The sequence below is a fragment of the Corvus moneduloides genome, chromosome 3 (assembly GCF_009650955.1).
Source record: "Corvus moneduloides isolate bCorMon1 chromosome 3, bCorMon1.pri, whole genome shotgun sequence".
Classification (NCBI taxonomy): domain Eukaryota; kingdom Metazoa; phylum Chordata; class Aves; order Passeriformes; family Corvidae; genus Corvus; species Corvus moneduloides.
This window is the reverse complement of record NC_045478.1, coordinates 65,311,938-65,336,302: the sequence shown is the minus strand read 5'-3', so window position 1 is coordinate 65,336,302 and position 24,365 is coordinate 65,311,938. Positions and strand designations below refer to the sequence as shown.

Here is a 24,365-nt window from a genome sequence, read left to right as displayed (position 1 = left end):
ATTCATAAACAATAACTCGAAGAGAAGGACAAATTCAATAATGAGGACAGAAAGCAATGCAAGACATGACAATAATATCTAAGGTATTACATTGATTTAATAAATAGGCAAGTGAATGTCTAGAATGGAAAGAACGAATCTATTCTTCCACAAATAATTCTTGTAAAATGCAAAATAAAGTTACGATGCATGAGTAAAGAGTGAACCTACTAACACTGCATCATCTCATTTGCTGTAGTTTTGCAGGTTACATGTTTCTAATGAGGAAGCCCCAGTCTATTGCACAGACTTTGTTCTCCCCACTCCAGAAATTAATGTGCACATCAATGTTTCTTATATTTTGTTTCACTCAAAGGGTATCTAAACATAGCCAAATATTACTAGGAGACATTTCTAGGTGAAGTGTGAATTATATGATTTTACTCAAATAGTTTCATAAACCTTACTGGTGTACAGGAAAACTTAAGGAAGTGCAAGTAACACACAAAATTTCCTAAAGAAAGTACTAGATAGTAGAGGCTTTTTATAGAGTGATCTGCTGCAGCTCACACTCATCTGAATCCTCCTTTAAGTTGCTTTTCTTAACACACTTTTACTTTTCTGACCTCTCATCATGAAGCTTACATCAAGGTAGACTGTCTTCAGCTGGGTCATCCAAATTCAGAAATGCTACATAGTGGGAAGCAGGAAAATTTTATACTTCAAAGTGGGTGTGAGTTGAAGCAACAGCTCTTTAAATTTCTTGTAAACTTAGGCTCACTGCTGAATTTGGGTCACTCTTGTAAAGCCAGCCTACTGGCTCAGGTACTAGGACAAGGTACAACTACACAGAACAGACGGGACAAGGGTGTCTGGGCCAGCACACCTATAAAAATCTCCAGAATAACTTTTTCAGTCTTTCAGGCAAGATGTAGGCTATACTCCTCCAGTGTTGCATACTACAGAGAAATGGTAATGGTAACTTCATGGAGACTATTCAATCTCAGACAAAAACATGAAGTCAGTAAAGGACAACTGTAATTTTAAAGGGAACAAACCGACAGGAGAAGGAAATGGATGTATGAACTTCTCACGTCTCCCTCCTGACCTATTTAGTTACCCCAATAAAACAGTGCTGTGAGACCATCTGAATTTGGTAAGACTGAAAAACACATCTTGTTTAGCCACCTGACTATGCAGTACCAAAAACTGGCAAACTAATTGCATTGTGTCAGAATTCTGTAAAAGAAACAAAACAGTATCTTCCATTTTAGAGTGAACAGCAGAGACAAACAAGTGTCTATTTAATTTTCTTTTCTTAACAAATTTCGTAAGCCTCAAAACAATGTTAATTGGCTTTCCCCTCTTTGTTATTTGTTTCTGTTGTCACTTGAGTGATAGATTGCCACAGTAAAATTAAACATTATTTTATCAACCATACATGACAGATCTATGGATTAGGCTTAGATGCCATAGATTTCATTGGCATCTTATGTTTTATCTCCAAAATCCAACCTCGGTAAATAATACAATATTACAAGAATAAGACTAAGCATGCCTGGTCAATCCGTTTAACTGAGTGGAAGTACACAGTGCCTAAAAATGGAAAGACATCCTCATGGAAGTCACTAAATACAAAGAAATGGTACAGAAAATATCAAAATGGTAACAGTTCATCCATTTCCCTATGACTTAAAGAATTAAAGTAACAATTTTGAGTGAGTGCTCTCACACAGAATGGAAACAATTGTCTTAATAGCAAAGTAGAGCCCAAAGTGAGTATACAGGTACACTGCAGTGCATTTTAAGACTGACACAAAAAAGAAGAGACTTGGGAGCTACAAGACATGGCAGGAATACAGGAGACTGTTCACATCCTAATTCATTCATACTCATTTTCAAATGTCTTTAAAATGACAGGCTGAGCTTGAAATTTCCAGTTATATTTTCTTACCCTCCTTCAAAGATTTTAATTCGTATCGGCTCAGTTTGTTTGGATGTAATGTCTTTATCTCCATGAATGTCTCCTTTTACTCTTTCTTTTATAATATTCCCCACTACTTTCTTTTCAAGCTTGCTGCCAAACAAGAAGAATGGCTCGTGTTTCATCTGTAGAACAAAGTCAAGGAAGGGTGTTACTGCTGGAGCACATAATAAACACACACTTCATTTCAAATACTTTTAACATACCAGGTCAAAACCAAACTCTCATTTTGGTGCAACTCTATACGGTGAATTAATCTGTCCCATTTAATTTGACAAAGAATAAGAGAGGAGGCAACATGGACAAATTTTTACGAGAGTCTTGACAGAAAAGACAATACTTATCTTTCCTCAGAAAAAAAAAAATCATGGAAAATAGATATGGAAAGCCTCATAAGGTAATTTATTGCCATTACAGAATTTTCCCTGGCACCATTAGCAAATGCTTAATCTGCGAGGAAGAGTCAGTATGTAAAAGACATTAAATGGATCTGAAGATCCTTACTCAATTTTAGCTTAATCTTTTCTTACAAATGCATGTGGATGTTTGTGTCTGACACTGTTTAAATCAGGAAAAACCAAGGGCAAAATAAAAGGAGATAATGTATCAGGCTCTGGCACACATGAAAGGAGGGCTTCAAAAGCCTCACTTTTTACATCTGATTTTGGAAATGGAGACAGAGAAAGAGACAGCAGAAGCAGCAGAGCTTGCAGAAGGATAAACTGAGTCTCAAAAGTTGTTTTGGGAAGATGTCACTGGCTGATTTCCCAATGGGGAATCTTTAAAAAAAAAATCATTTAACTTGGATTTTATAGTTACTAGAAATTTCTCATATAAACATATATGAATTTAATTTTATTAAAATTTCTTATTTACCTGAGCAAACTGCTTCCATGCACTTGATGATGTCAGTTTACCAGCTCCAGGTCTGTGCATAGCAGCCAGGGTGTAGATCTCCGTGGTGGTTTTTTGCTTGGACCTCAGAAGTGCTAAAGTGGTCTTTGTACTTAGCCCAGATGGGTTTGGGTTACATGAACTTATACACCATGAAGCATAAACAGAAGCTTTGAGGGTTGGTTGCTGAGTGTAATTAGGTTTTGTATAGTTTAAGAAACACCAGCTCACAGTAGTCGTAGTACGCAGACTTGGGAACTGAAGGATCTGATGAAAATCTGCTACATCTGTCAGGAGAATGGTTGAGGCTGTGACTTTCCCAACAGTATTAGATGACATCTGGACTAACATCCCAAGAGGCAATTTTTGATGTTTCAGTTGGTCTTCTGTCTGAATTTCTCCTGGTGGCAATGAAGACCTCTGTGGACTCATGCTCATATCTGAGGCTGTTTCATCCACATCCAGCTCTTCTGGTGAGTCTCTTCCTTCAGATGGGCCACTGGACTTCTGTCCCGGTGATGTGGAATCAAAACTGGAAAGTTTCTCTCTGCTCGGTGGGAATGCATCAGCTCCTGCCATGCTGACAGGGGGGAAATCTTGAGATGATGAGGATGACAGCGATGAAGAGGATGACATGGATGGCAGACTTTCTTTTGGCTCAGTAGCACAGCTCTGCCTTACTAGTTGAGGCTTCTGCATTCTTGGAAAATCTTTCTTTATATCTGAGTTAGTTAACTCAACTGCACTTAGTTCCTCAACTATCTGCCCATACATTTTTTCTTCTTTGACTCGTTTCTGCTGCTTGGTCTCCATGAAGAGCTCCAAGCTGCTGGCAGGGGAAAGCATTCTTTTGCTTCCTCCCAAGGTAGAAGCCATGTCAGAAGTAGAAGGCAAACACAAAGGAATTGGTGGCTCCAGTCCAAGTGGAAGTGTCTGCGGCACTTTCCATAAAGGATATTTTTCTAGTCCTCCATGATGACCCAACATCTGAGCAATGTTAAATCCAATTCCTTGCATGGTTGCATTAGTTGCCAATGTTCTTTGAGAAACTGTCTCATCAACTTTACAAATTACAATTGCAGGACTGTTGCTCTGTCCAAGGATCTGGGAAATGCTTGTGTACATGACACTACCATATGATGGCACATGGGTTTGAATCCTAACAGGAACAACTGTTCCTGGCAAAGGCTGTACAGATCCATCACTTGGAGAGTCAAAATCTGTCTGAAGATGCTGCTCAGATGAGGTATCTGTTGGTTTAATGCTATGGTCTGACTGGTACTTAGCAAGAGTATTTTTTGAATAGGGCCCAGATGTTCCTGAGTAATGCTGGTATGCTTGCTCTTTAGCATGCACATAATCAGCTGCTTTCTTTCCAATAAGCTCTGGTGCATGTTCCAGGTGATAACTTGGAGGAACGTCTGTTTGGAAAGGCTGTTTGATATAAGATTTCTGCAGCTGTTGTACAAATTGATGCTGGAAGTGCAGAGGTTCTGTGCAGGACTGCCACAAGATAGGTTGCTGAGATGGTGGTAAGTGAACCATGCAGACAGCTGGATAGGGGAACTGAAACAAGGTGCTATGAATAGGAGGAAACGGGACCTTTTCCTGATGTGCAAATAGCTGCTGCTGCTCTGATGGATGTTTGTTAGGAATATAAGGTGCTTGTTGGATTAAGGGAGTCCTTAACATTTCCGGGCTGTCTGCAACAAGAGCCTGTTGCTGGGCAAGGTGGGATGAGCTATTACTAAGCTGAGCACAAGAGCCAATAGCCTGTTTTCCAGAGTCATCTACCTGAATGGGCTGAAGTACAGAGGAAGGGGAGTGATGCCAGGCAAGCTGGGAAGAGCGAAGACCAACCTGTGAATGTTCCATCTGCTCCTGCTTTATACTTTGTTCTGTGCTCTGATCAGTCTGGGAAATCTCTGGAAAACCACTGAAGGAAGCTTGGCGAACCAAGAAGCATTTCTTTCTTTCTCGGGATGGAGACAATGCCACAGTAGGTGTTCCAGCTGAAGAGGCATGAGACAGGTTCCCATAGTCAAAGGATTTACTTCGGATCTCTGGGATTTCAGCAGCATGAGGACAGGGCATCTGTTCAGATGAGCAGCGTCTCATTTCCCTCTGATGGTGATGCCCAGGGACGGAAAGTGAGTAAGCACCTGCTGGAACTGTTAAAAACTCAGACTGTTTTCCAAATTCATCTTGTTTGGGAGGTGTGATGAACTTCAAATTCTCTTCTCTTTCAAAGGACATTGAAAAACTCGAACTGTGAGACAAATTACTTTCTTGGCTAGGGCTACGAGAGAGGCTTGTACCTGTAGACTCAAAGCTAGATTCTCCAGAGGAGTGCTCCATGTCAGCCAGTCTTAAACGCTTCTTTTTGGGTGGTAGCTTTTCAGCTGGAAGTTGAGAAAGGGTTTCACTTCTCTGGGGCCACTGGAATTCTTCAGCAGGTCTCTCCTGCTCTTTACTCTGCACTTCTTTATCTTTTTCAGGCTTATCTGGCTCCTCTGTGACACGAATTTCAGGTACCTGTATGTTGTGCTGGCGAACCAACCTGGGTTGCATATGACATGGCTGAGGCTGCTGGGATGGGGATGGCTTACCGGTGTCAACATTTTCCATTTGTGGAGCTCGGTCTGGGCTCATCGGGGACTCACAGATCTCACTCTCACATGTTTCAGATGGTGAATAGATCTTTTCCTGCTGACATGCAATATGTTCTGTAGATTCAGACCTTTCAAATGAGTTTGGCCTACTCAATGAATTTGTGTGCTGAATGACAGAGATGACATTTCCAGGGGGCCTTCTAACCAGTGATTCTGCAGTCTTTTCTTGCTCTGCAGTTAGGGTTGAGTCTTCCAGAGAAGCTGCTGGACTTCCAGACTGCAAGTAAGGCCTGCACATTTCAAAACGCTCCACATGGCAATGGGGAGCATTGTCCAGGCCTTGAAGGGCAAATCCACTTCTTGGCACTTCCTGAATTTGGGATTTGGGATCCAAGTCCAAAGGTTGAATTCCTCCAGGGGTGCCAGTTGTACTGCTGCAAATCATAGGACTGTCTTCCTCATCTCCAACACTCTCCTCTTTCCTGCGCTTCCTGTTTTCAAAAGTTGTTCCAAGCATGGATGGCACTGACTGAGATTGTCCAAGTGGATCAATAAAAAACTCTCCCCCCTTGTTCATCCCACCTAAGGATGGCGAGTCTCTGTAGTTCTGTTTCTGAGCTTCAAATTCTTCCCACTTTCTGTAGTGCTTTCCACTGGCATCATAGTCATAAAAGGTCTTGTCTCCTTTCTTCTCTTTCAAGGATGGTCCTTTGTCACCTGCTGTCTGTCTGCTGGAAGCAATAATGATATTTTTCCCTGGTCTTCCATGATAGTCTGAATCTGAGTGTCCTTCCTGCACAGATGGCAGTTCAAAGGCACCCTGCCTTCTCAACATCCTTTGGTGGGATATCCCCACTGTCCCAGGATAAAATACATCATCAGAGCCAGTCATCTTCTCATCAAATGAATGGCTTCCTCTCAGAGATGGGGGAATACTTAGGCTGTTTGCAGAAGAGGTTGGCATGGAGTTACTTCTGATAAGAGGAGAGGAATCTACTGGGGGCTCTAGAAGGACAGGCACATCACCCTGCTGATTGACTTGGTACAAGTTGGATTCACTTTTGATGGATGATGTGGTCTGGGATTGTCTACATTCTGTATTGCTGCCTGGATAAACTTGTGTAGATTGAATAGAGCTCAAATTACTGGAGTCGATGAGTTCCTCTTTATTTGGAGTCAGGTGAGAAATATGTTCCTCAAGCATCTTGATATCTAATCTGTTATTTAAAAGAGGTGATGGGTCTGTTTTGCCCTTTCTACCCATTAAACTGTGTTCCTGATTTGTTGTGGCTACAGTTAGTGCTGTCCTCTGATTAATCCTATAGAACTTCCCAAAAATTATCTCTTCGTAAGACTTTGCATTAGTATTTGGTGGGCTAATTTGCTGCTCAGCACTTTCTGAGCGGGAAAAATAGCCAGAGTCAGTGCTTCCTTTACTGTGGGGGCTCAGGAGGTTTAATGACTGTTCAGAATCTTGTCCTTTCTTCTCTGACAGTCTTAGTGCAAGTCGCTGTTTAACTGTATGAGAGTCATCAGACTTGGTACTTAAGGATGGGGTTTGCAACATATCAGAGCTAATATATGGTGAACTCTCACTCGGTAACTGGATCCCACTTTTAGGGATAATCAAAATGGGGACTTTCATCGGCCCCACCAAGGACTCGTCCATGGAGGAGTGAAAACCACTCCTGCTAGCAATGTCCAGTGGGAGCTGCGAGATGGGGCTCAGTTTGTCAGATGCTTCCACTAGGAGTGAGGTCTCCTCATCAGTGTCTGTGCTCTGCTCACCATCTGAATGAATTTCAGCTTCCACATCGATGTAACTGGCATCAAGGTCCAATTTAGAGACTGCTGACTCTGTGAAAGGTACCAATCCTGCCTTAATTGCATGGGCATGTGACTTCCGGTGTTTGTAAAGGTTGCTTTTTGTCTTGAAGGAGAAACCACAAGGAACACAAGGGTATGGTCGCTCACCAGTATGAGACCTAATATGCTTTTTAAGTACACTAGGTTTGGCACAGGCTCGATTACAGTAAGGACAAATATACTTGCCAGGCTTTTTGGGTTTGTGCTCTTTTTTGTGAGCATCTTCTGATTGTTCTAAAGATTTCTGCGAATATTGGCTGTATGCAGGGTTCAAACTTGAAATCTTCTTCCTGGAGAAACTTCCACTATGGCTATGCATATGAAAAGGAAACAAGTCCTCTGAGGCAACTGATTGCAAATGGCTAGGAAACTGCCATGGAGGGCCTTCCAAGCTCTGATGTGGCTTTATGTTGTGCAAGAAGCCTTGTGGCAACGAATGCTGTGGAAAGGAAAGTGAATGTTGACATGAGTAAGGGCTTGGACAATGCTGAGGATATTGCTTCTCTGTGACTTGCTGTGCAGCTTCACTTGATGATACCAGTTTCCCAGAACTAAAAAGTTGTGCTGATGCTGTGTTTCCTATTTGCTCGTGATCTATTTGTGGTTGCCGCTGTACTTCTTGACTGCCGAAAGTGCTCATCTTAATAACAGCTGAATGTTCTTGTCTCCATCTACTTGGTACTTTAGCAGTTTCTCCAGACCTTGAGGTAGCTTTTTGCCCTATAGCTGTGTCCCCAGAGTCCATTTTGTTACACAAGGTCTTAAGTGCTAGTTCACTTGAAAGCTGTGCAGACACATGAAGTGTGCCCAAAGCTGTGCTTTTTAAAGTTTTGTTGCTCCCATTTTTCCAGGGCTGTTGCAAGTTCACAGACTTTTCTTTCTCTTTGGAACTTTCCACGCAGTAGTCTATAGGCATTAGATTTGTGTCTGTACACTAATGAGAGTATTATACAGTTCTGTTCATGGCATGAACTCTCCTAAACAGTTTATTATACATTTGCAAAGACCTGTTATAGCATTTGGACATGTTCCATTGTTATTAAATAATGAGATGCAGAATGATCCAGAGATACTTATGATCTCCTAGAGCAAAGTTCTCTTCATCTCTTCCATGGTGACACAGCTATCTGTACAGAAATATAAAATAAAATAAAAAAAAAACAAACCCACACACACCAGTTAGTACAGCCATACTAAACAACACTTTCAGTGCAGTCAGTTGCACTTCTATTTAGCCTTACATGGAAATTACTGAGGGACTTGAGCAAAGGTAACTACATTTCACAAAACTCCCTTTTGTGAGCAGACACAGTAAAGACTGGCTCCAGAGACTGCACACAAGCATAATCACTACCCAACAGCAGCTCTAGAATAGAAAATAGAGACCTACACTTTCCAAATTAAACAGTAGCTTTGGAAGGCTTTCAGGGGACAGTTTAAAGGCTTTGTATCAGAAAGTCCACCACATACTTTCAAAGCTCTTTCAGCAATCACTGCTGAAAATAGAAGCCTAACACTGTGGGTGGGAATTACCTTATCCAGTATTACTCACCTACGGCTCAGACATGCACTTTAGTCACCTGGCCTTCCTCTAAAGTCAAAGGAGGTTGATCAGAGAAGAAATCTTTCCATATCATGATAGGTGCTTCTGACACAGAGGCTGTCTATGCTCATGGCTCTCCACTATGGAGATGCTTGTTTCTCACAGTCCACTAGGCAGAGTTCCTTGGGGTATATACTGAATATTGCTAAAAAATTACTGAAGTGAGGTACTTCTTACCTTAGATCATCTAACTGTTTTTATAAGAAGGTGGTGTTCCCCATTCTAAGCTACTTTTAAACAGTTAAAAAAGAGACATCAAAGAGGCATTTCAAACACAGCACTACTGGTACTTTTCCCCAACTCCATCTTCCAATCACTACGTTAAATTTTAGTGAGAAAGTCTTGCGGGGAGTAAAGGATGTATTAGAGACTGTGTTTATGTGACTTTAGCATTTTAGATTTCACTGATGAAACAATTCCATCCAGGTCTACATGCATTTTTAATGCTTAAATGCAATAGGTTTCCACAGGTCTATTATGAAGACCAAAAGCTCAGAGGTATGATTTTCATAGAAAAGTACAGCATTTGAATTTGAAGCAGAATCTATGCTTTCTGTTTTCATACTATCCAAACACAGGACATTTTCTGGATGAAATAATGTGAATTATAAAGACAGTCATGATTTAACACTAGCAAGGAAAGAGGTAAAAAAATCAGTGTTAGAGATATTGGAATACTTTTCATTCCTACAGTGGAGAAACTGAATTTGGCTCATAGAAACAATAGCAAAGTGCAGGAAAACACACAGGTAATAGGCATCTACAATTTTTTTTCATTATAAAGTAATTACCTGCATCTTCTAAACATCTAATAGGCATGACTATCTTCAAACTTCCTGTGGGAAAAAAAATACAATTATAAGAAATTTTTGATATTAGGTATAGATGATGATGAAAATCTTCTATTCTTTACAGTAGAGGCCTGAAAATTTCATTTACCCATCCACTAGAAAATTTCATGTTGTATCTTGGAGGTCTGAGCAATTACATTTGAAGACTATAACCATGAACAGTTTTAAAGGACTTAGGTATCTAATGTGTAGATGAATAACAGCAAGTCTAAATTAATAAAGTCTCACCTTCCTGAATCAGTGAAAAGAGAGCTGCCAATGTACCTCTTCATTCCTATGCCTTTGTTAAGCCCAGATTATCCCTGAATCCTCTTGGCAAATCCCCTTTCAATGCCTCTCTCCAGCTAATACTTTTAGACTCCAGGCCTCTCATTAAATGTTTCAGGGACCAGCACAAACTCCTGGTCAGGGTGTCATCACTCAGGGACAAGAAAATGTAGTGAAACTGGAGTAGGTGTCCAAATTAGTTAACACTTGTGTGATACTGCTAAAGAATATATGGCTGCCTTCTCAAAGAAAAAACTTACAGAAGAAAATTACAGAACACATGACTAAAAGACTTTTGTGATTGCCATGATTTGCCACCTCTCTGACTGTCATCGCACTGCAGGCTACTCCATATTGTTGAAAAGACCAGCTCGGAGAAGAGGGAGCCTGAACATCATCTCATTGCCTTAAGACCATTTCTCCCATCGAGGAAGGACTCTCAGTTTTCAACAAATCTTTCCTCAAAACAAGATTTTTTGCCTTTGTTTCATTAAAACGGATGTTTGCTCAATTGTGATAACAAAAGCAACAATGGCAGCATTTCTTATGGTTTTTATTTATGCCAAAAGTCAGAGCATCTCTAAAGAACAGATCTTTAGAAACAGCTGGAACACTGGTTTCAGAGTAGGGGATATAGACTATTGTAATGATCCTCAATTAGCAGCTGTCACAAAGAAGCTAGAGCACTCATGTTCTCTCCATTAAATGACACCAAAAAATGATTAAAAAAATAAAGTCTATAAAGGAAAAGAATCAACAAAAATTGAAAAATACTTTTTAATTCTTTGTAATTAATAACACTTTCCAAGAACAAACGGACATTAACAAAGCCTGATAACCTGACACAAATAGAATCACTACCATGCCACCTTTTACGAATTAATTATTTAGTAGTATAAATAATATATCAGTAGTTAGGCCAGCAATAACCGATGGAATGCTGGTTTAGTCAACTATTTTTAAATTTTAACTATAGAGAAATCCCCTGTAGTACAAAGTAACAGCAAGCTATCAAATGTAAACCAGAACATTTTAGGTCCTAATGCCATTCAACTTTGATGTGCTAATGGCTTTTTTAAATAACTCTTTTGTCTGATTCTCTAAAATAAAAAAGAAAAAATGCAATCCAGCTATAATTTTTTTTTTTTTTAATTCTTAATCAACTTCCTCAAATAAAAAGTGTCAGTCCAAATGGAAAAAGAAATCCTTGTGCACGAGGTACAATATACAGAAGTAGTTAAGACAGAGCAGCTCAGCAGGGGCTCACGAGGAAATGGCAGGTAAGTGGCAACCACTTTCAGCAGCTGAGCTACACTGAATCGCAGGCCACTGATGAGGCCAATATACGAGCACACATGTAAAGGAAAATGTGTGGCTTGGGAGAAGGCAGAAACAGGGACAAGAGTGAACGTTCCTCACTGAAAGAGCATAAAGTTAGTATCCATCTTCAAAGAAAAATACTCTTCTCCTTATTAGGCAATTTTGCAAATGGTGAAGGAGAAATTTCTAGAAGATGGGAGTATCCTTTCTTTGCCATACTGCTTTTACTGAGAGTACCTTTATAGAAGTAATCTGCCAGTCACAGCAATGTGACAGCAATGGTTTTATTTCAGCAAAAAGATGCTGCTAATACATATCCAAAACTTTTCTGTTCTGGACTGAGACCTCTGTTACAGAGTTAAAGCCACTCTGCAGTCCCGCAATTTCAGAACATTCTGTACAATTTTTTAACCTACACTATGAAACAGGTATAGACTAATTACAGAGATTATTGACGGTGTAAATTTGGCCAGAGCCACTCTCCTGGGGAAAATAAATCCCTTTCCAGAACGAACATAATCACTTCTGGTTTGGTTTGAGCTGCCATCCATCCTGTGTCAAAGACGGCTTTAATACTATTTCTCTTGTTCTTTTTCCCCTCCCTAATGGGAGACTGGCCTAACTGGAGAAATGTAAGACACTGTAAAGCTAGCTGGCATTCTGTCTGTTTTATCCAGTCAAGACTCTATCTAATCTGGCTGCATCCACAGCCAAAGGTATTAAACCAACAACAGACTTCCATTTTTCCAAGTGACTAACGTTTCTCCTTTAGAAAAAATTGTAAGTATTCTTTTAAATATTGCTTTTCATCAAACAAATACTATTCGATAGACAGAAACTCTTTATATTTCAAGTACTACCTACTTAAAACCAAGGAACTAAGGATGATTAAAGTGCACAATTTTTTAATACCTTTGGCACGGCTCAGCTCTGCCGGAGTGAATAAGAGTAGCCCACCTACACAGATCAGAAGCTGTATGGGAGTTGCACAGAGCACATTGTTTGACAGGAGCTGCAAAGTCCTTCCTGGCTGGGGGCCAAGCCAGGTTTCCTGATAGGAATGTGGCTTGAGAGCCAGCTCCCCCAGTCACATTAGCTGTGCTATCTGCCTGCTTCAAAACAGGACATTTCACTTCTATGAAAACTTTGAACATGAGAAGATTATTTGGAAACCAGGAGCTGTATTTATGTCAGATGCACCTACTAAATCAAGATTTTCAAAACTTTGTAGAAAGAAACATTATCCTATTGCTCCTTTAACTAGGGTGCCTTTGTGAGCTGTATGCAGGGGATGTGTATCTGATTGACTGCAGAGCTCCAAGATTATTCCTGTTTTTTACTCTTTTTTTTTTCAGACCATTAAAATGGTTACACTCAACAGCTTTAAAATAAAATTTGGCAAAATATTACTTTTACTGCTTCTCAATTTGTAGCTCATATTACAGTTCTTGCAAGTGAACAAATTGGAAGCTTATGTCTTCCAGGCTAAATCCTGAGTACACCATACAGAATAAATATTGACTCTAGAGTAAGGACTAAGGGTCAGATCCAGCCCTGTTTTAAATCTTTTCTCTCCAGCTCTGCCAGCACAAAGCCAGCCTAAAACCACAGTAACTGGCCCCTGAAGAATTTGTATTCTATAGGACAAGTGTTAGCACAGATAAACTGCAGTGGTTCCTATGAAATCCTTACATTCATGCACAGACCATTGCCAAGACCCTTATTAGGCAAGTCTAGTTTCTGTCTGGGATAAGCCCAGCAGCCTTACAAGAAAGGCCACCTCTGAGCTCTTCCTCACCTGCAACTGAGAAGAAAATTGCCTTGGCCTTTCAGGAAGAAAGACAGCACACTTTCAGCTTGCTGTCCTACGCCTCCCTCTGTCCTGCTAATGAGATTCCCCAAAGAACTGCTTGGTGCTGATATCCTAGTGAAAAAAAAGACTGGGATTCCTAGTAAAACATGGATTTATAGTTTCTTCTACATAGGCAAGGTCATAGGTGGGCTAAATCTGAAGAACAGCTCTCAACCAGCATCCAGTGTGCACCTCTGAACTGAAAGATTTAACTGGCGTGAAGATAGGTAAGCATTTGTTCATCCTTCTTTCCAAGGTTATATATTCATTCATGGGCTGAGGATGTTATGTAGCAACATAACAAAAAGAATGCAGTCCTTGGGGCGTATAGTTTTGGCATTTTACACAAATGAAAAAAAAAAAGATGACCAACTGCAAGCTTTTTTATACTACTTGACATCACACTTGCTGTCATTGAATCGTACTAACTAAAAAGAAAAGGAAAAAGAAACAATTTAATTTCCCAGTTTAGCAAAAAGACATCCCATTCCTGACCAGAGAGATTCCCTTTGCATTTCCAACAGCCTCTGGTTAGGGGGCTAAGCTGACCATCTGACTGTGGTTTTGTACCTGTCTATTTGAACACCTCTAGGAATGACTGTAAATTCCTATGCCCACCACTGACACTTGGCAGTCTTGAATTGCTGGGGAATGGGAGGATGCCTGGGCTTTTGCTGTAGTTTGACAGGAGTTGTAAGACATCATTTTGCACATGCAATTCAAAGAAGGCAGCTCTTTTAAAACAGGTTAGATGTATTTATTTTAATCTACCACTTTCTGTCTTGTAACTGCTGTTGTTACCTCTTCACATTTGAAGACACTCCTCTAATTTGTTAATAAATTCCACCCCAGATGTTCTGCCTGCCCTCTGGACTTCAGTGCTTTATTGAATGTACTGCCACTCTTCAAAACCAGCCAGAGAACCACAGTTTTGGAAAAACCCTGAAATATTTAGAATAATACATATGGGTTTGGGGGGCTTTTTGTTGTTGGGGTTTTTTTTGTTGTGTTTTTTTTTTTGGGGGGGGGGGCAGCTGAACTAATTATTACAATATACTTTTTAAAATGTCATTTAAAAGTACTATCCAATACAAACCCAAACACTGCTCAGCGAGTAAACACAGTACACAATGATCTAACAAACTGTACTAAGCTTACTTGAGGACAAGCTACAGGGCAGGATCTGTTCTACATTGCTATATTGTGCTCACAAGGATTCCCCAAGAAGCCAGAAACTGAGGGGACTCACTGAGAGGATCCAGTTACAGATACATCAAGGGCAGACTGAAGCCTCACTGTGACCAAACACCAGCTTCAGGCTTTTACTCTCATGAGTGCACACTTGTGTCCCTGGTAGTTGCTGGTTTCAAGGGGCAGATTCTGTGCATAAACTAGAAGTGGTATAAAACCTGGAATTTTGATTTCTGTAATTATTATTTCAGTGCTTGAACTAAATCTGGCTTATATTTTGAGAGCTGTTCTAGAATCTCAGCCGCTGAGAATTGGCATCTAACACATCTTAGATAATTGTAGTAGTACTGAGTATTTCATTAATTTTATGCCTTTACCAAATTCACCTTAATCTTAATTAATTCAGATAATTCAAACTATTAGCTGAGACCATTATCACAGTATGTTGAAGAAAATAACTGGAATCTGTCTGCTTAAAAGCACACTGAAACCAACTAAAAAACCAATTAAATCATCAAATCTGTTGTATCCTAACACCTGATAACCTGAACCATAGGATCTTACACCTTTTCAGATACTTCATATAAATGTCTGTGTGTACTTGCTGTGAAGAAGAGCAAGGCTCTGAATGTGACCCTACTGAGTCAGAGGTCAGGCACACACTAACAGTAAAATCAGGTATGAAACAAGAGCCTCTCATTTGACTTCAAGAAGCTTTGAACAGATACAAGACTTGACTCGGAGAGACTAAAAGGAGACAAATTATTCTGACAGCAAGAAGGAGAGCCAAATTCTGCTCTACATTAACCTGGTATGAATCTGAGGCAATGAGTTGCAAATCCAAGGACGTAATTCCAGATTTACTCCTCATAAAAACAGAGTCAGACCCCTTAGGTTTAGGCTTTTACATCCTACATGCTAAATATCTGAAGTTATTTTCCACAAGGTGAAAATAAACTAATCCAACACCTCTAAGATGTCTACAGAGAAAACTGTAACATATATTGCAAGGAATGTTCAATTACACAGTAGTAAAAAAACATGGGCGATTTTCATTAAGAGATGCTGGTTTGTATCATAAATGCTTTGATCACAGCTGCAGCAAAACACTCAGTTTTTGCTACATTAAGTATCTCAAATATAATTTTAAACTGCTGCTCTCTGTAGAAAAATAGTACCAACCAAAAACCTTAACTTCAAATTGAGTGCATTTTAGGAAGCCATAGAAGAAGTCTAGAGCAGAAATGCTTTAACACTGACCTTTTAACTACAATGACACGGATTGCTCACTGAAAAGTAGATCACTATTTCCTGTTTCAGCATCATACACAATGTACACATTACTACCAGATGGAAAAAAATGTATAAAAAAAGCTTTAACGTTGCCAAAGACCAGTTGAACACTTATTTCCACAGGATGAGTATTAGAAGAAAAAAAAAAAAAAAAGAGAAAAAAACTGTGCAGGCACCAAATTAATCTAAAACACTTCCTTTATAGGTAGGAATTTGAAAACAAATCACAATTCTTCTCCTTGAACTGAACAAAACCCTGCTATCAAAGAGATGCCAAAACAGCCAACAAGTCAAACAAACTTGTCAATCAATTAGCAGTTAATTGATCCCTCTGATCCCACTGCTTTTAATGGATCGGGTAAATATTTTGTTTCTGGTTGCCTAATCTTGCTGTGCACTTCAAGAGTCTGACAGAGCATGTCAGATAACGCAAAATCTACCTGTTCTGTCTGACTGCCTTCTGACATGGACATCCTGAATCTGTCTCTATATAAGAGCAAAGGATTGGGATTATTCAGATACGAAACTAAACAAGAAAACTAAAGAACTATGTAAACTGCTAATCATTTCACACTGATACTTATTTCCTTGGGGAACAAGTTAAAAAACGTAAAGAGTTTAATAAAATACCAATCATTTCCCACGTGGACCTTAAAATGTAATGGCAGAGCAACGGCAGATCTGACAGGCAGTACTCCCAGTATTATTAAAATTTCAGAAGGCAGTGGTTTTGCCCTGCCCACCCACTCCATCCACCCCCCTCATTTTCCTTTGAATTGTAGTACACAGTGACTTATGAGAGTGAGAACAGCTCCCATGCAGAGAACTGCCAGAAACTGATGCCCATCACTAAGGACCTCTTTAAACACCATTTTGACGGCTGAAACAAGGTTTATATGATGCCTAATCCCATTGGTGCTATCTGCAGAAGAATGAGTGTCTCTCAAAGGTGAACTAAGTAGTAAGCAACAGTATTTACTAAATACACATTAGCAAGGCATAGGAGTATCCAAATCAGTGCCTAGATACAAATGAGCTCTTAAGTCTTGGGCTACTCTCTATCACCAGAAACTCAACTTTGTCTCACTTTCTTCTGAGCCACAGCAGTTGAACATAAGGATACTGTGCCAAACCATAGAAGTGTCAAATAGTTTCCAATGACTGTTTGTAGAATTACTTTTCTTTGCACACCTGCCATTTAGAAAAGGAGTTTTGGCCCTGCCCAAAAAGGGCTAAAAACCTCTGAAAAGCAAAGGTTCAGACACTAATCAATGATGCTATGTGATGCCACTGGGATTGCAATGAAAGTTTTGCATTTGGAAGAACTGGTGAAAATTACTGAGATTAAAGAATTTTTTCTCAATTCAACACAAAGAAATGTGTTAATCAGAAAGGGAAATTTCACACCTAATAAAGGACAGATTAAGTAAACTATGAATTTAGCAGCACTTGGAAAGGATGAAGTGTATGCAAAGACCAAGATTCCCATGCGGATGTGGTTTGGAGTCATTTGTAGACTTGTAAAACATCACCTACAGTAAGAAGGGTAAGAACATTTTCACTGGAGAGTTCAAACTGTTAAAGTTTTCAGATATAAGAATTTTCCTAACTGAAAGACATGCAAAGGCTGAAATGCCTCATCATTTTCACACAAGAACTGCAAACAGGCAGCCACTGGGGAGAACACAGCTGTACCAGTAAATCCCTGTTAGGATATCATTCAACTTTCCCCCAAGTTTTCCCAGGAAAAAAACCACAACAAAATTTGTGTAAATATAGCAACATTTTTAGGTACAAAGTAATTATTCTTTTCATGCTAAAAGGAAATAGGAGAAAAACATCAGGCCTTTGCCTAGCATTTTCACCTCAGAGGGAAAATACAACTTAATTTTCTGGGAAGTGAGGTTTTTTAAGTTAAAAAGTTACACAATCCTAATTATGCAACTGCGGCAGATTTTGCGAACAGCCATGCCTCCTTTCACACCGTGTCAGAAGAAACCACTTTCATTTCACATGAAAATATCAGTATCTTTCAAACACCACTTTGAATGAGCAAATGCACTGCCTCCGACTGAAACCCTCGCCCTTGGAAGAATTACATAGGAAGACATTTACAGCATCTGAGCTTGCATTTGTTTTTCTCTCACAAAAATTATTATACAAGCGTATTTTAAAACCTGTCACTGTTTACTAAGCTCTGTGGTCATCACATGTCAAAACAAAACCACACACATGCTAAACATCAGCAGCATGTTCCTACTATTTTTTTTCCACTTTTTGCCCCCAAATGGGTCTTCACAGCAGTTTTATTTCAATCCATCCTGAATACTTTGTAAGAGTTCAGCTGAGATCAGCTATTAAGCCTCAAATTCTAAATATCACACAGATGTCACAACAGTCACTACTCAGCAGCAAAATCTTTCATTTTGACTAATGACTCAATACAGGCATTTTGGTGTAGTAAATCCAGTCACTGAGCATCACCTAAAGATTCTGATCACTATAGTGGTAATGTAGGATACATTAATTAGACTGCATATTTAAGAATGCTGCTTTCTTTACAACCCTTAGGATGGCTAGCAGAGGAAAAAAAGAAAAAAAAACCTCTTTAAAATTATTCTGGCCATATTTTACAGTACTTTTTTCTTTTTTACTGTATGAAGCATTGAAAGTCAGTATGTATAATATTCAATTGCATCAGAACACCTCCTAAAATTTCAGCAAAATATGCATATGCTTTTTGCTGCATTTTGTAGGTATACATGAAATTTTACTCTTTGCACTTAAGTTTCTTTCTACAAAACACAAATCAACTCTGTTTATAACATTACCATCACTCTCCCAAGCAAACACTTCTGAAGAGATGAAGATCTGCCAAAATGCCTGAAACCACATCTAAAATCTCTGTTATTCCAGATCAAGTTGATATTTAAGGGACAAACCAAGCTGATAGCTAAGTTACAGATTCTCAACAAGCACAACACAATAATACCCAAAACAGTTTTCGGGAAAGACACTGTTCAGGTTTCATGACGACTTTTTATCAGACAAGGTCAGACTAGGGTGCATCACCACAGCACCTTAAAGTTTCATATATGTATCTCACATACCACTAACTTTTGAAACTGCTCCAAGGAAATGGGCAATATGAAACCATTGAACACCAAATTACTCCTATCCATGTAAAGTTGAAGTAAGGCAGCAAAGAATCCTAATTTCAGCCACCAGGCAAGAGCTCAGCAGGCTCTTAAGAGGACATTCTCAGGACTGATGGTCCATCAAAAGGGAAAGCAACTGCCATTCAGCTTTAAAAAACTCCAGACAACTTCATACAGGGTTCTCCTTCCCCTGCATCCTGCCTGGCTCACTCCACCAAGTTTAGTTTTTCTTTCCATTATCAGAAGTGAAATCACCTAACAGTCTGGCCCAAAAGTTTCCTGGGTGCTTGTGATACACCAAGGACATTTGTACACAACAAACAAAAGAAAGCATCACCAACATGCAACCCAATGTTTTGAGTTGGAAGGGACCTTTAAAGATGAAGTTCAACTCCCAAACATCCCCGTGTCTAGCTGTCAACATTCCCTTTATAGACAGGGAAATGATCACACAGAGTATATGCACAAGCATGCAGGGCTTCATGTTTGCTAAGCTAAACTTGAACTAATAATTACAAAATGTTCCTTGGGATAGCTCCTAATAATCTGAAATGCTGCATTGCAAACCAAAACCACATGGGTTATTTTCCTTGAGACTACAGTGTGATGTTTTAGCACTCAGAAAAGCTAAGATAAATAATCGACTTAATCGACTTGCTTATTCAATTGAACTCTTCCCCCTACTTCTGCCTTCCTCCCCCACCGACAGGGTTTGAGGACACCCTGTTCACCCGGAGATGGTGAATCACTACAAGCCAGCAGGCCCACTCGGTTCCTCAAAAGACACAAAAGGTGTAAAAATAGCTCCTACTAATGAAGCAAGTACAGCGTCAGCAGCCAGATGAGCGTGGGTGATCTGATAAGGGTCTGTTGTTGCAAAGGGCAAATTATTAACAGAATGCTTCTCCCTCTCTCTCTTTTTTATTAAGCTTTGTTCTTCCTTTGCTGAAACCAGCCCTCTGCAATGCCTGATAAATGACACCTGACAAGGCCAGCTGTAATTGCCAGTTTCATACCACCACAGGAAGTGGTGCCTCACTACGAGCTGAAAGTACAGTGGAGGTGTCACTAAAAAAAAAAACCAAATAAAGAGAGGCACAAATAAAGCCTAAAAATAGCCAGGACTACCCACTGAGTATGACTGTGTGGGTATATTTAGTCTGTCTAACACCAACTTTTCTTATTAAAAACACAATCTTACCTTTATGCAAAACAGCTTCCTGTTTCTTGAGAAACTTGAGAATACAAGGGGGGTAAAAGTCAGATTTTGAAATCTTCCCCTTTTCACTGACATTATGACAAGAGTAAAGGTGAAAAGACCAGGCAGATCTTCCACGTGGCTTTTGCATCCTGACATCCCGTAACAAATAGCTGGAAGCTTTCTGTTATGACATCCTAATAAACAGCCCATTGGACTACGGGAATAGGTTCAGAGGCAAAACCAGAGTGGTACCAGCAAACTCTGGGGAGCAGCAGGAGGCGAAGGCAGGGCGCAGATCCCGTGCCGTGGAGGCGGCTGTGCCCGGCCAACGGCAGCACTGGGGCCTGGGGGCAGTGGGACACAGCAGCTCTCTCACAGCCTGGTTCTGCATGTCGGCCCTTCCCTGCATGAAGGAGCTGCCAGGAAGGGAAACATTACTTACTCCCATTTCAGGCTGCAGCCAAAGAGTCACCCCTTGGGCAAGAACAGGAGGGCTTGGCCTACTGCCGGTGCTGGCCAGGCTTGGCTGGGCTGCCACACGGACCATCCCACTGCTCATCCTGACAGGAGCGCTGAGCCTCCCGTGGGTTTGACTGCAACAGAACAAGCCACAGCTGTGCTCAGCTGAGGTGCTCAGATACGTTCAGCCAAGTCTCCTTCCAGGGCAACTCTGTGCTCCTGCAGGCCATGTGCTTCGCTTCTTGCTTCCCAAAGGGAAGGCGGGGACGGTCCCCACAACCCCCTTCAGAACATCTGCAACTATTTAAAGCCTGTGGCTGCAATACCACTACTGGAAGCAACACTCATGCCAAATTCCTAGTGCTGTCTAGTGCCCTGCTGTCTAGTGCTGTGCTAGGAAATGGTCTCTCCCACAATTTCGCTTTTTCTATTTGATATCATGACTCGATTGGCTGACGCACACAAGAGGGGTTTGTTTCATCATTATGCAGCCTTCCTGTGCGGCTCCAAATACTGCTCATCATTTCTGCTGGGGCCAGGGCTAAACAAAAACACACAGGTTTTTACTTTTCTCTCATTTACAACAGGGAAAAACGCCCACTGTAACATATTGCCAACTTCACATGCAAGATTCAATCCAAATGATTATTCTGACATTACAATTTTTATTTTCCTCTGATTTTAACATTAAACAAAAAGTAATTGAAGTTAATAGGATTAAATTTTTAACATTAACTCCAGGGGGAAATTGAGACCATGTTCTTTTCTTGATATGCTGTGATTAATTCCCATTGATGCAAGAGTACTCTTTGTGCAGCATCATGGTTTTGTCTTTTCATTCTGTGCCTTAGTGGTAAATTTAATAATCACTGATTTTTTTACTAGAATAGATAAACATGACGATGCAAGACAAATCAGTTGATGATACTATTCTTCAGACAATTTAATTTTCATCTGAAATGAAGAATAAATGTTATTATATTAGAGGAAATATGGATGTCAAAATAATTATTAGTAGGCTTAAATACCGAAGACCATATTCTGGCAGTACATTTCCATAAAGTTAATAGGAGACAGGACCACATAGCCTCAACCACCTTGGGGATCTTAAGTTATAAAGTTAAAAGCATAGCGATCACAACCTCAGCCTATCCCCCCACTGAGATTTGGAGCAGAAATTCTGTTTAAGCAACAGTAATACATTACCTATCTTTTTAAGATTGCACCTACTTAAAGAAAGATGTACAAAGGAGAAGTTTAAACTAAGAAAACTGCAGAAAAGTGCATTAGAAAAATGAAAAATTATTTTCACTGTACACTTAAGAAAATATAACACTTACTATTACATTCCAAAATTCCAGTATTTTCCAAAATTCTGTAGAACAGACTGAAATCTTAAAATCACGGAATGAAGTCTTCTTTTTTGGTAAGTTCCTGCCATAGGCTTTCTCCTTTGGCCAGTGTTTAAATTATGGGTGTTGGAACCTTATTGTCTCAAATGTAGAATCATGGAATCATTTAGATTGGAAAATATCATTGAGCCCAGCCATTCACTTAACACTGCCAAGTCCACCACTAAATCATGTCCCAGAGTGCCACATCTACAAGACTTTTACATACCTCCAGGGATGGTGACTCCACCACTTCCCTGAGCAGCCTGTTGCACTGCCTGACTAACCTCTCTATGAAGAAAGTTTTCCTAATACCCAAACTAAATCTTCCCTGGTGCAACTTAAGGCCATTTCATCTTGTCCTAAAATAAGTCCCTAACTCATGCCTTCACAAACACATGGCACAGATGGGGTGGGAGGCCAGATGTAGTGGTGTCCTGCACCTCAGATGGGACAACAGTTTCCCAACAGCATTTCCCACAAAATGAAAGCCTACAGTTGGTTAAAGCACCTCACCCCACCATGGGCAAATGGAGGCAGCGGGCACCAGCACAGGACAGCAGGGGAGGCTGCTACAGGGGAGAGCTACAGGAAGCAGTAAGAAAATACAGCATTAAGTAAAGAGAGTCTGCACTATCTCACATCTTCCTACATCCTGCCGCAGGCTGCTTTTCCTGCCACAGCCTTCTCCCTCCCGCCCCTGCGTGGTGTTATTTTCCCCAGTGTGCACTCCCCTCCCACTCACCAACTCATAAGGCACACCGTGATTTATGTCACCTCTCCAATCTGGCCCAGCGTCTCTGAGGTGCAAGCATGGATGCAGTCTACAAAAGGTTAGGATTAATGCTTTAGTGGCAATTGCAGCAGGCAAGCGGCTCAGCTCATAATGCAATTTTGTCCTCAGGAAGACCTGTAGGAGGTGGGAGCAGGTTGCCACGGGTCCGGTACCTGCTGTGCACTGACATATGTCCTCATTGCTGGGCAAAAGGGCAACTCCAATTAGGTGTCTTTTATTATTAACGTTCTGCTGCTTCATCTGTTGATCATGTATCCTCCTCTCGGCCCCTCTGCACCCCAGCTTGTGTAACGCACCAACATCTGCGGAGACACTGCTCTACCTGGGAAAGCTCAAGTGGAAATCTGGTGGTAGAGATCAGGAATCTTCCTTTTGTAGACACAAGCAAGGGGTGGAACAGACAACAAGTTGAACAAGACCACTGGAACTAGGACCCTCAAGCTAAGAAGATGAGAAATACAAGGTATCTGCCCTGCTGGCAGTAATAATTACAATGTATTATTAACAAAACTCAGGTTTCATCATTAACTTGACTCGGGTTTCAAGAGCTGATCTCACCCTAACGATCCTCCAAATTACGTCCAGCCTTTCCTTCAGAGTGGAACCAGTACCAGCAAGAAAGTCTGCTGGTAACTGTTACACTGAAAAGAAAGCCAGGGTAAAAATGAGCTGTAAACACTACAATCAAACAGGTGCAAAAAATTACAGACATTTTAAGTTGCCCAAACTCAGGGCCATCTCACCTCTTGGATCTGATCCTGCCAGAAAGATAGAGACTGTAACTTCAAAGCAGCTGAGAGGAAAGGGCTCACTGTCAGCACGTGCTGCATATGGCACAGCAGACCTGACCCTCCTTCTGCAAAGGATTGACTCCACTCCCCTCAAAGATGTCAGTCAAGTCAGAGCTTCTCTCTCGGATCTCAAAACTTGAGAAAGGCCACCTACGTGTTTGCTATAATGAAGTAGCCAACTGTCTCAGTCACAACCCAACTCCTGCCACAAAAAAACGATGCTTGATTTTGTTCCTCTCCCAAGCTCATTAGAGGAATGAAGACCTTCAAAAGCTTTTTCTCAACCCCTAAGTGTGAGATAAAAATGCCATTTTAATTGTGGATTGGTGAGGTCTGCTTGAGTAAAATAAACCAAATTGCTCAGATGCAACTGTGTAACAGGGAGCCTAATTGCTTTGCTAGCATCAACAAAGAGCTGCTGGTTCATTAGAGCAAGCTGGAGTAGCTGCTGTTTGCATCTTCACAAGCTGGGAGTATTTGATTGTAAAATCGCTATGGATGTTTGATCCAAAATTCAGCCTCTGATTTCTGATCAGTAAAACTTAAAAGCAAAAAGCCATCACTCTGATATTTTTCTTCACAACTTTCTTCAGGGTAGCAATTCATTTTTCTCCTTGATCTGTTCAAGGATGTCAAATCTAATCATAAGATAGGATATGAACTTTTATATTTTGTATAAACTGCTTAGAGAAAGAACAGAACTGATGTGAACCAAATTGCAGTTTCACATGACAGCTGGAAGATGTTGGCACTTAGGCAGCTATCCTGCAGTCTGACTGCAACAGGACCTTGCCAGAAAGAGCAAAGGGCAGAGGAAGGCCAGGAAAAGGCCAGTGGAGGTCAAAAGCACCCAAATT

The 24,365-nt window shown here is 40.5% G+C and overlaps 1 protein-coding gene across 6 annotated transcripts in view; it reads right to left on the bottom strand.

Annotated features, from left to right (window-relative positions):
• Nucleotides 1-24,365, bottom strand: part of HIVEP2 (HIVEP zinc finger 2) — a 104,310-nt gene that overhangs the window by 16,694 nt on the left and 63,251 nt on the right. For 5 of the 6 annotated variants that reach the window (XM_032101986.1, XM_032101987.1, XM_032101990.1 and 2 more), the window contains 3 exons: nt 9,730-9,774; nt 2,840-8,462; nt 1,934-2,088 (listed from right to left, as the gene is read on the bottom strand). In XM_032101986.1, coding sequence (XP_031957877.1) covers nt 1,934-2,088; nt 2,840-8,251 — 5,567 coding nt within the window. In that variant the 5' untranslated portion in view covers nt 8,252-8,462; nt 9,730-9,774. Of the gene's footprint in view, nt 1-1,933; nt 2,089-2,839; nt 8,463-9,729; nt 9,775-24,365 lie in introns of those variants that run through there. The other variant, XM_032101991.1, reaches the window with a different exon arrangement.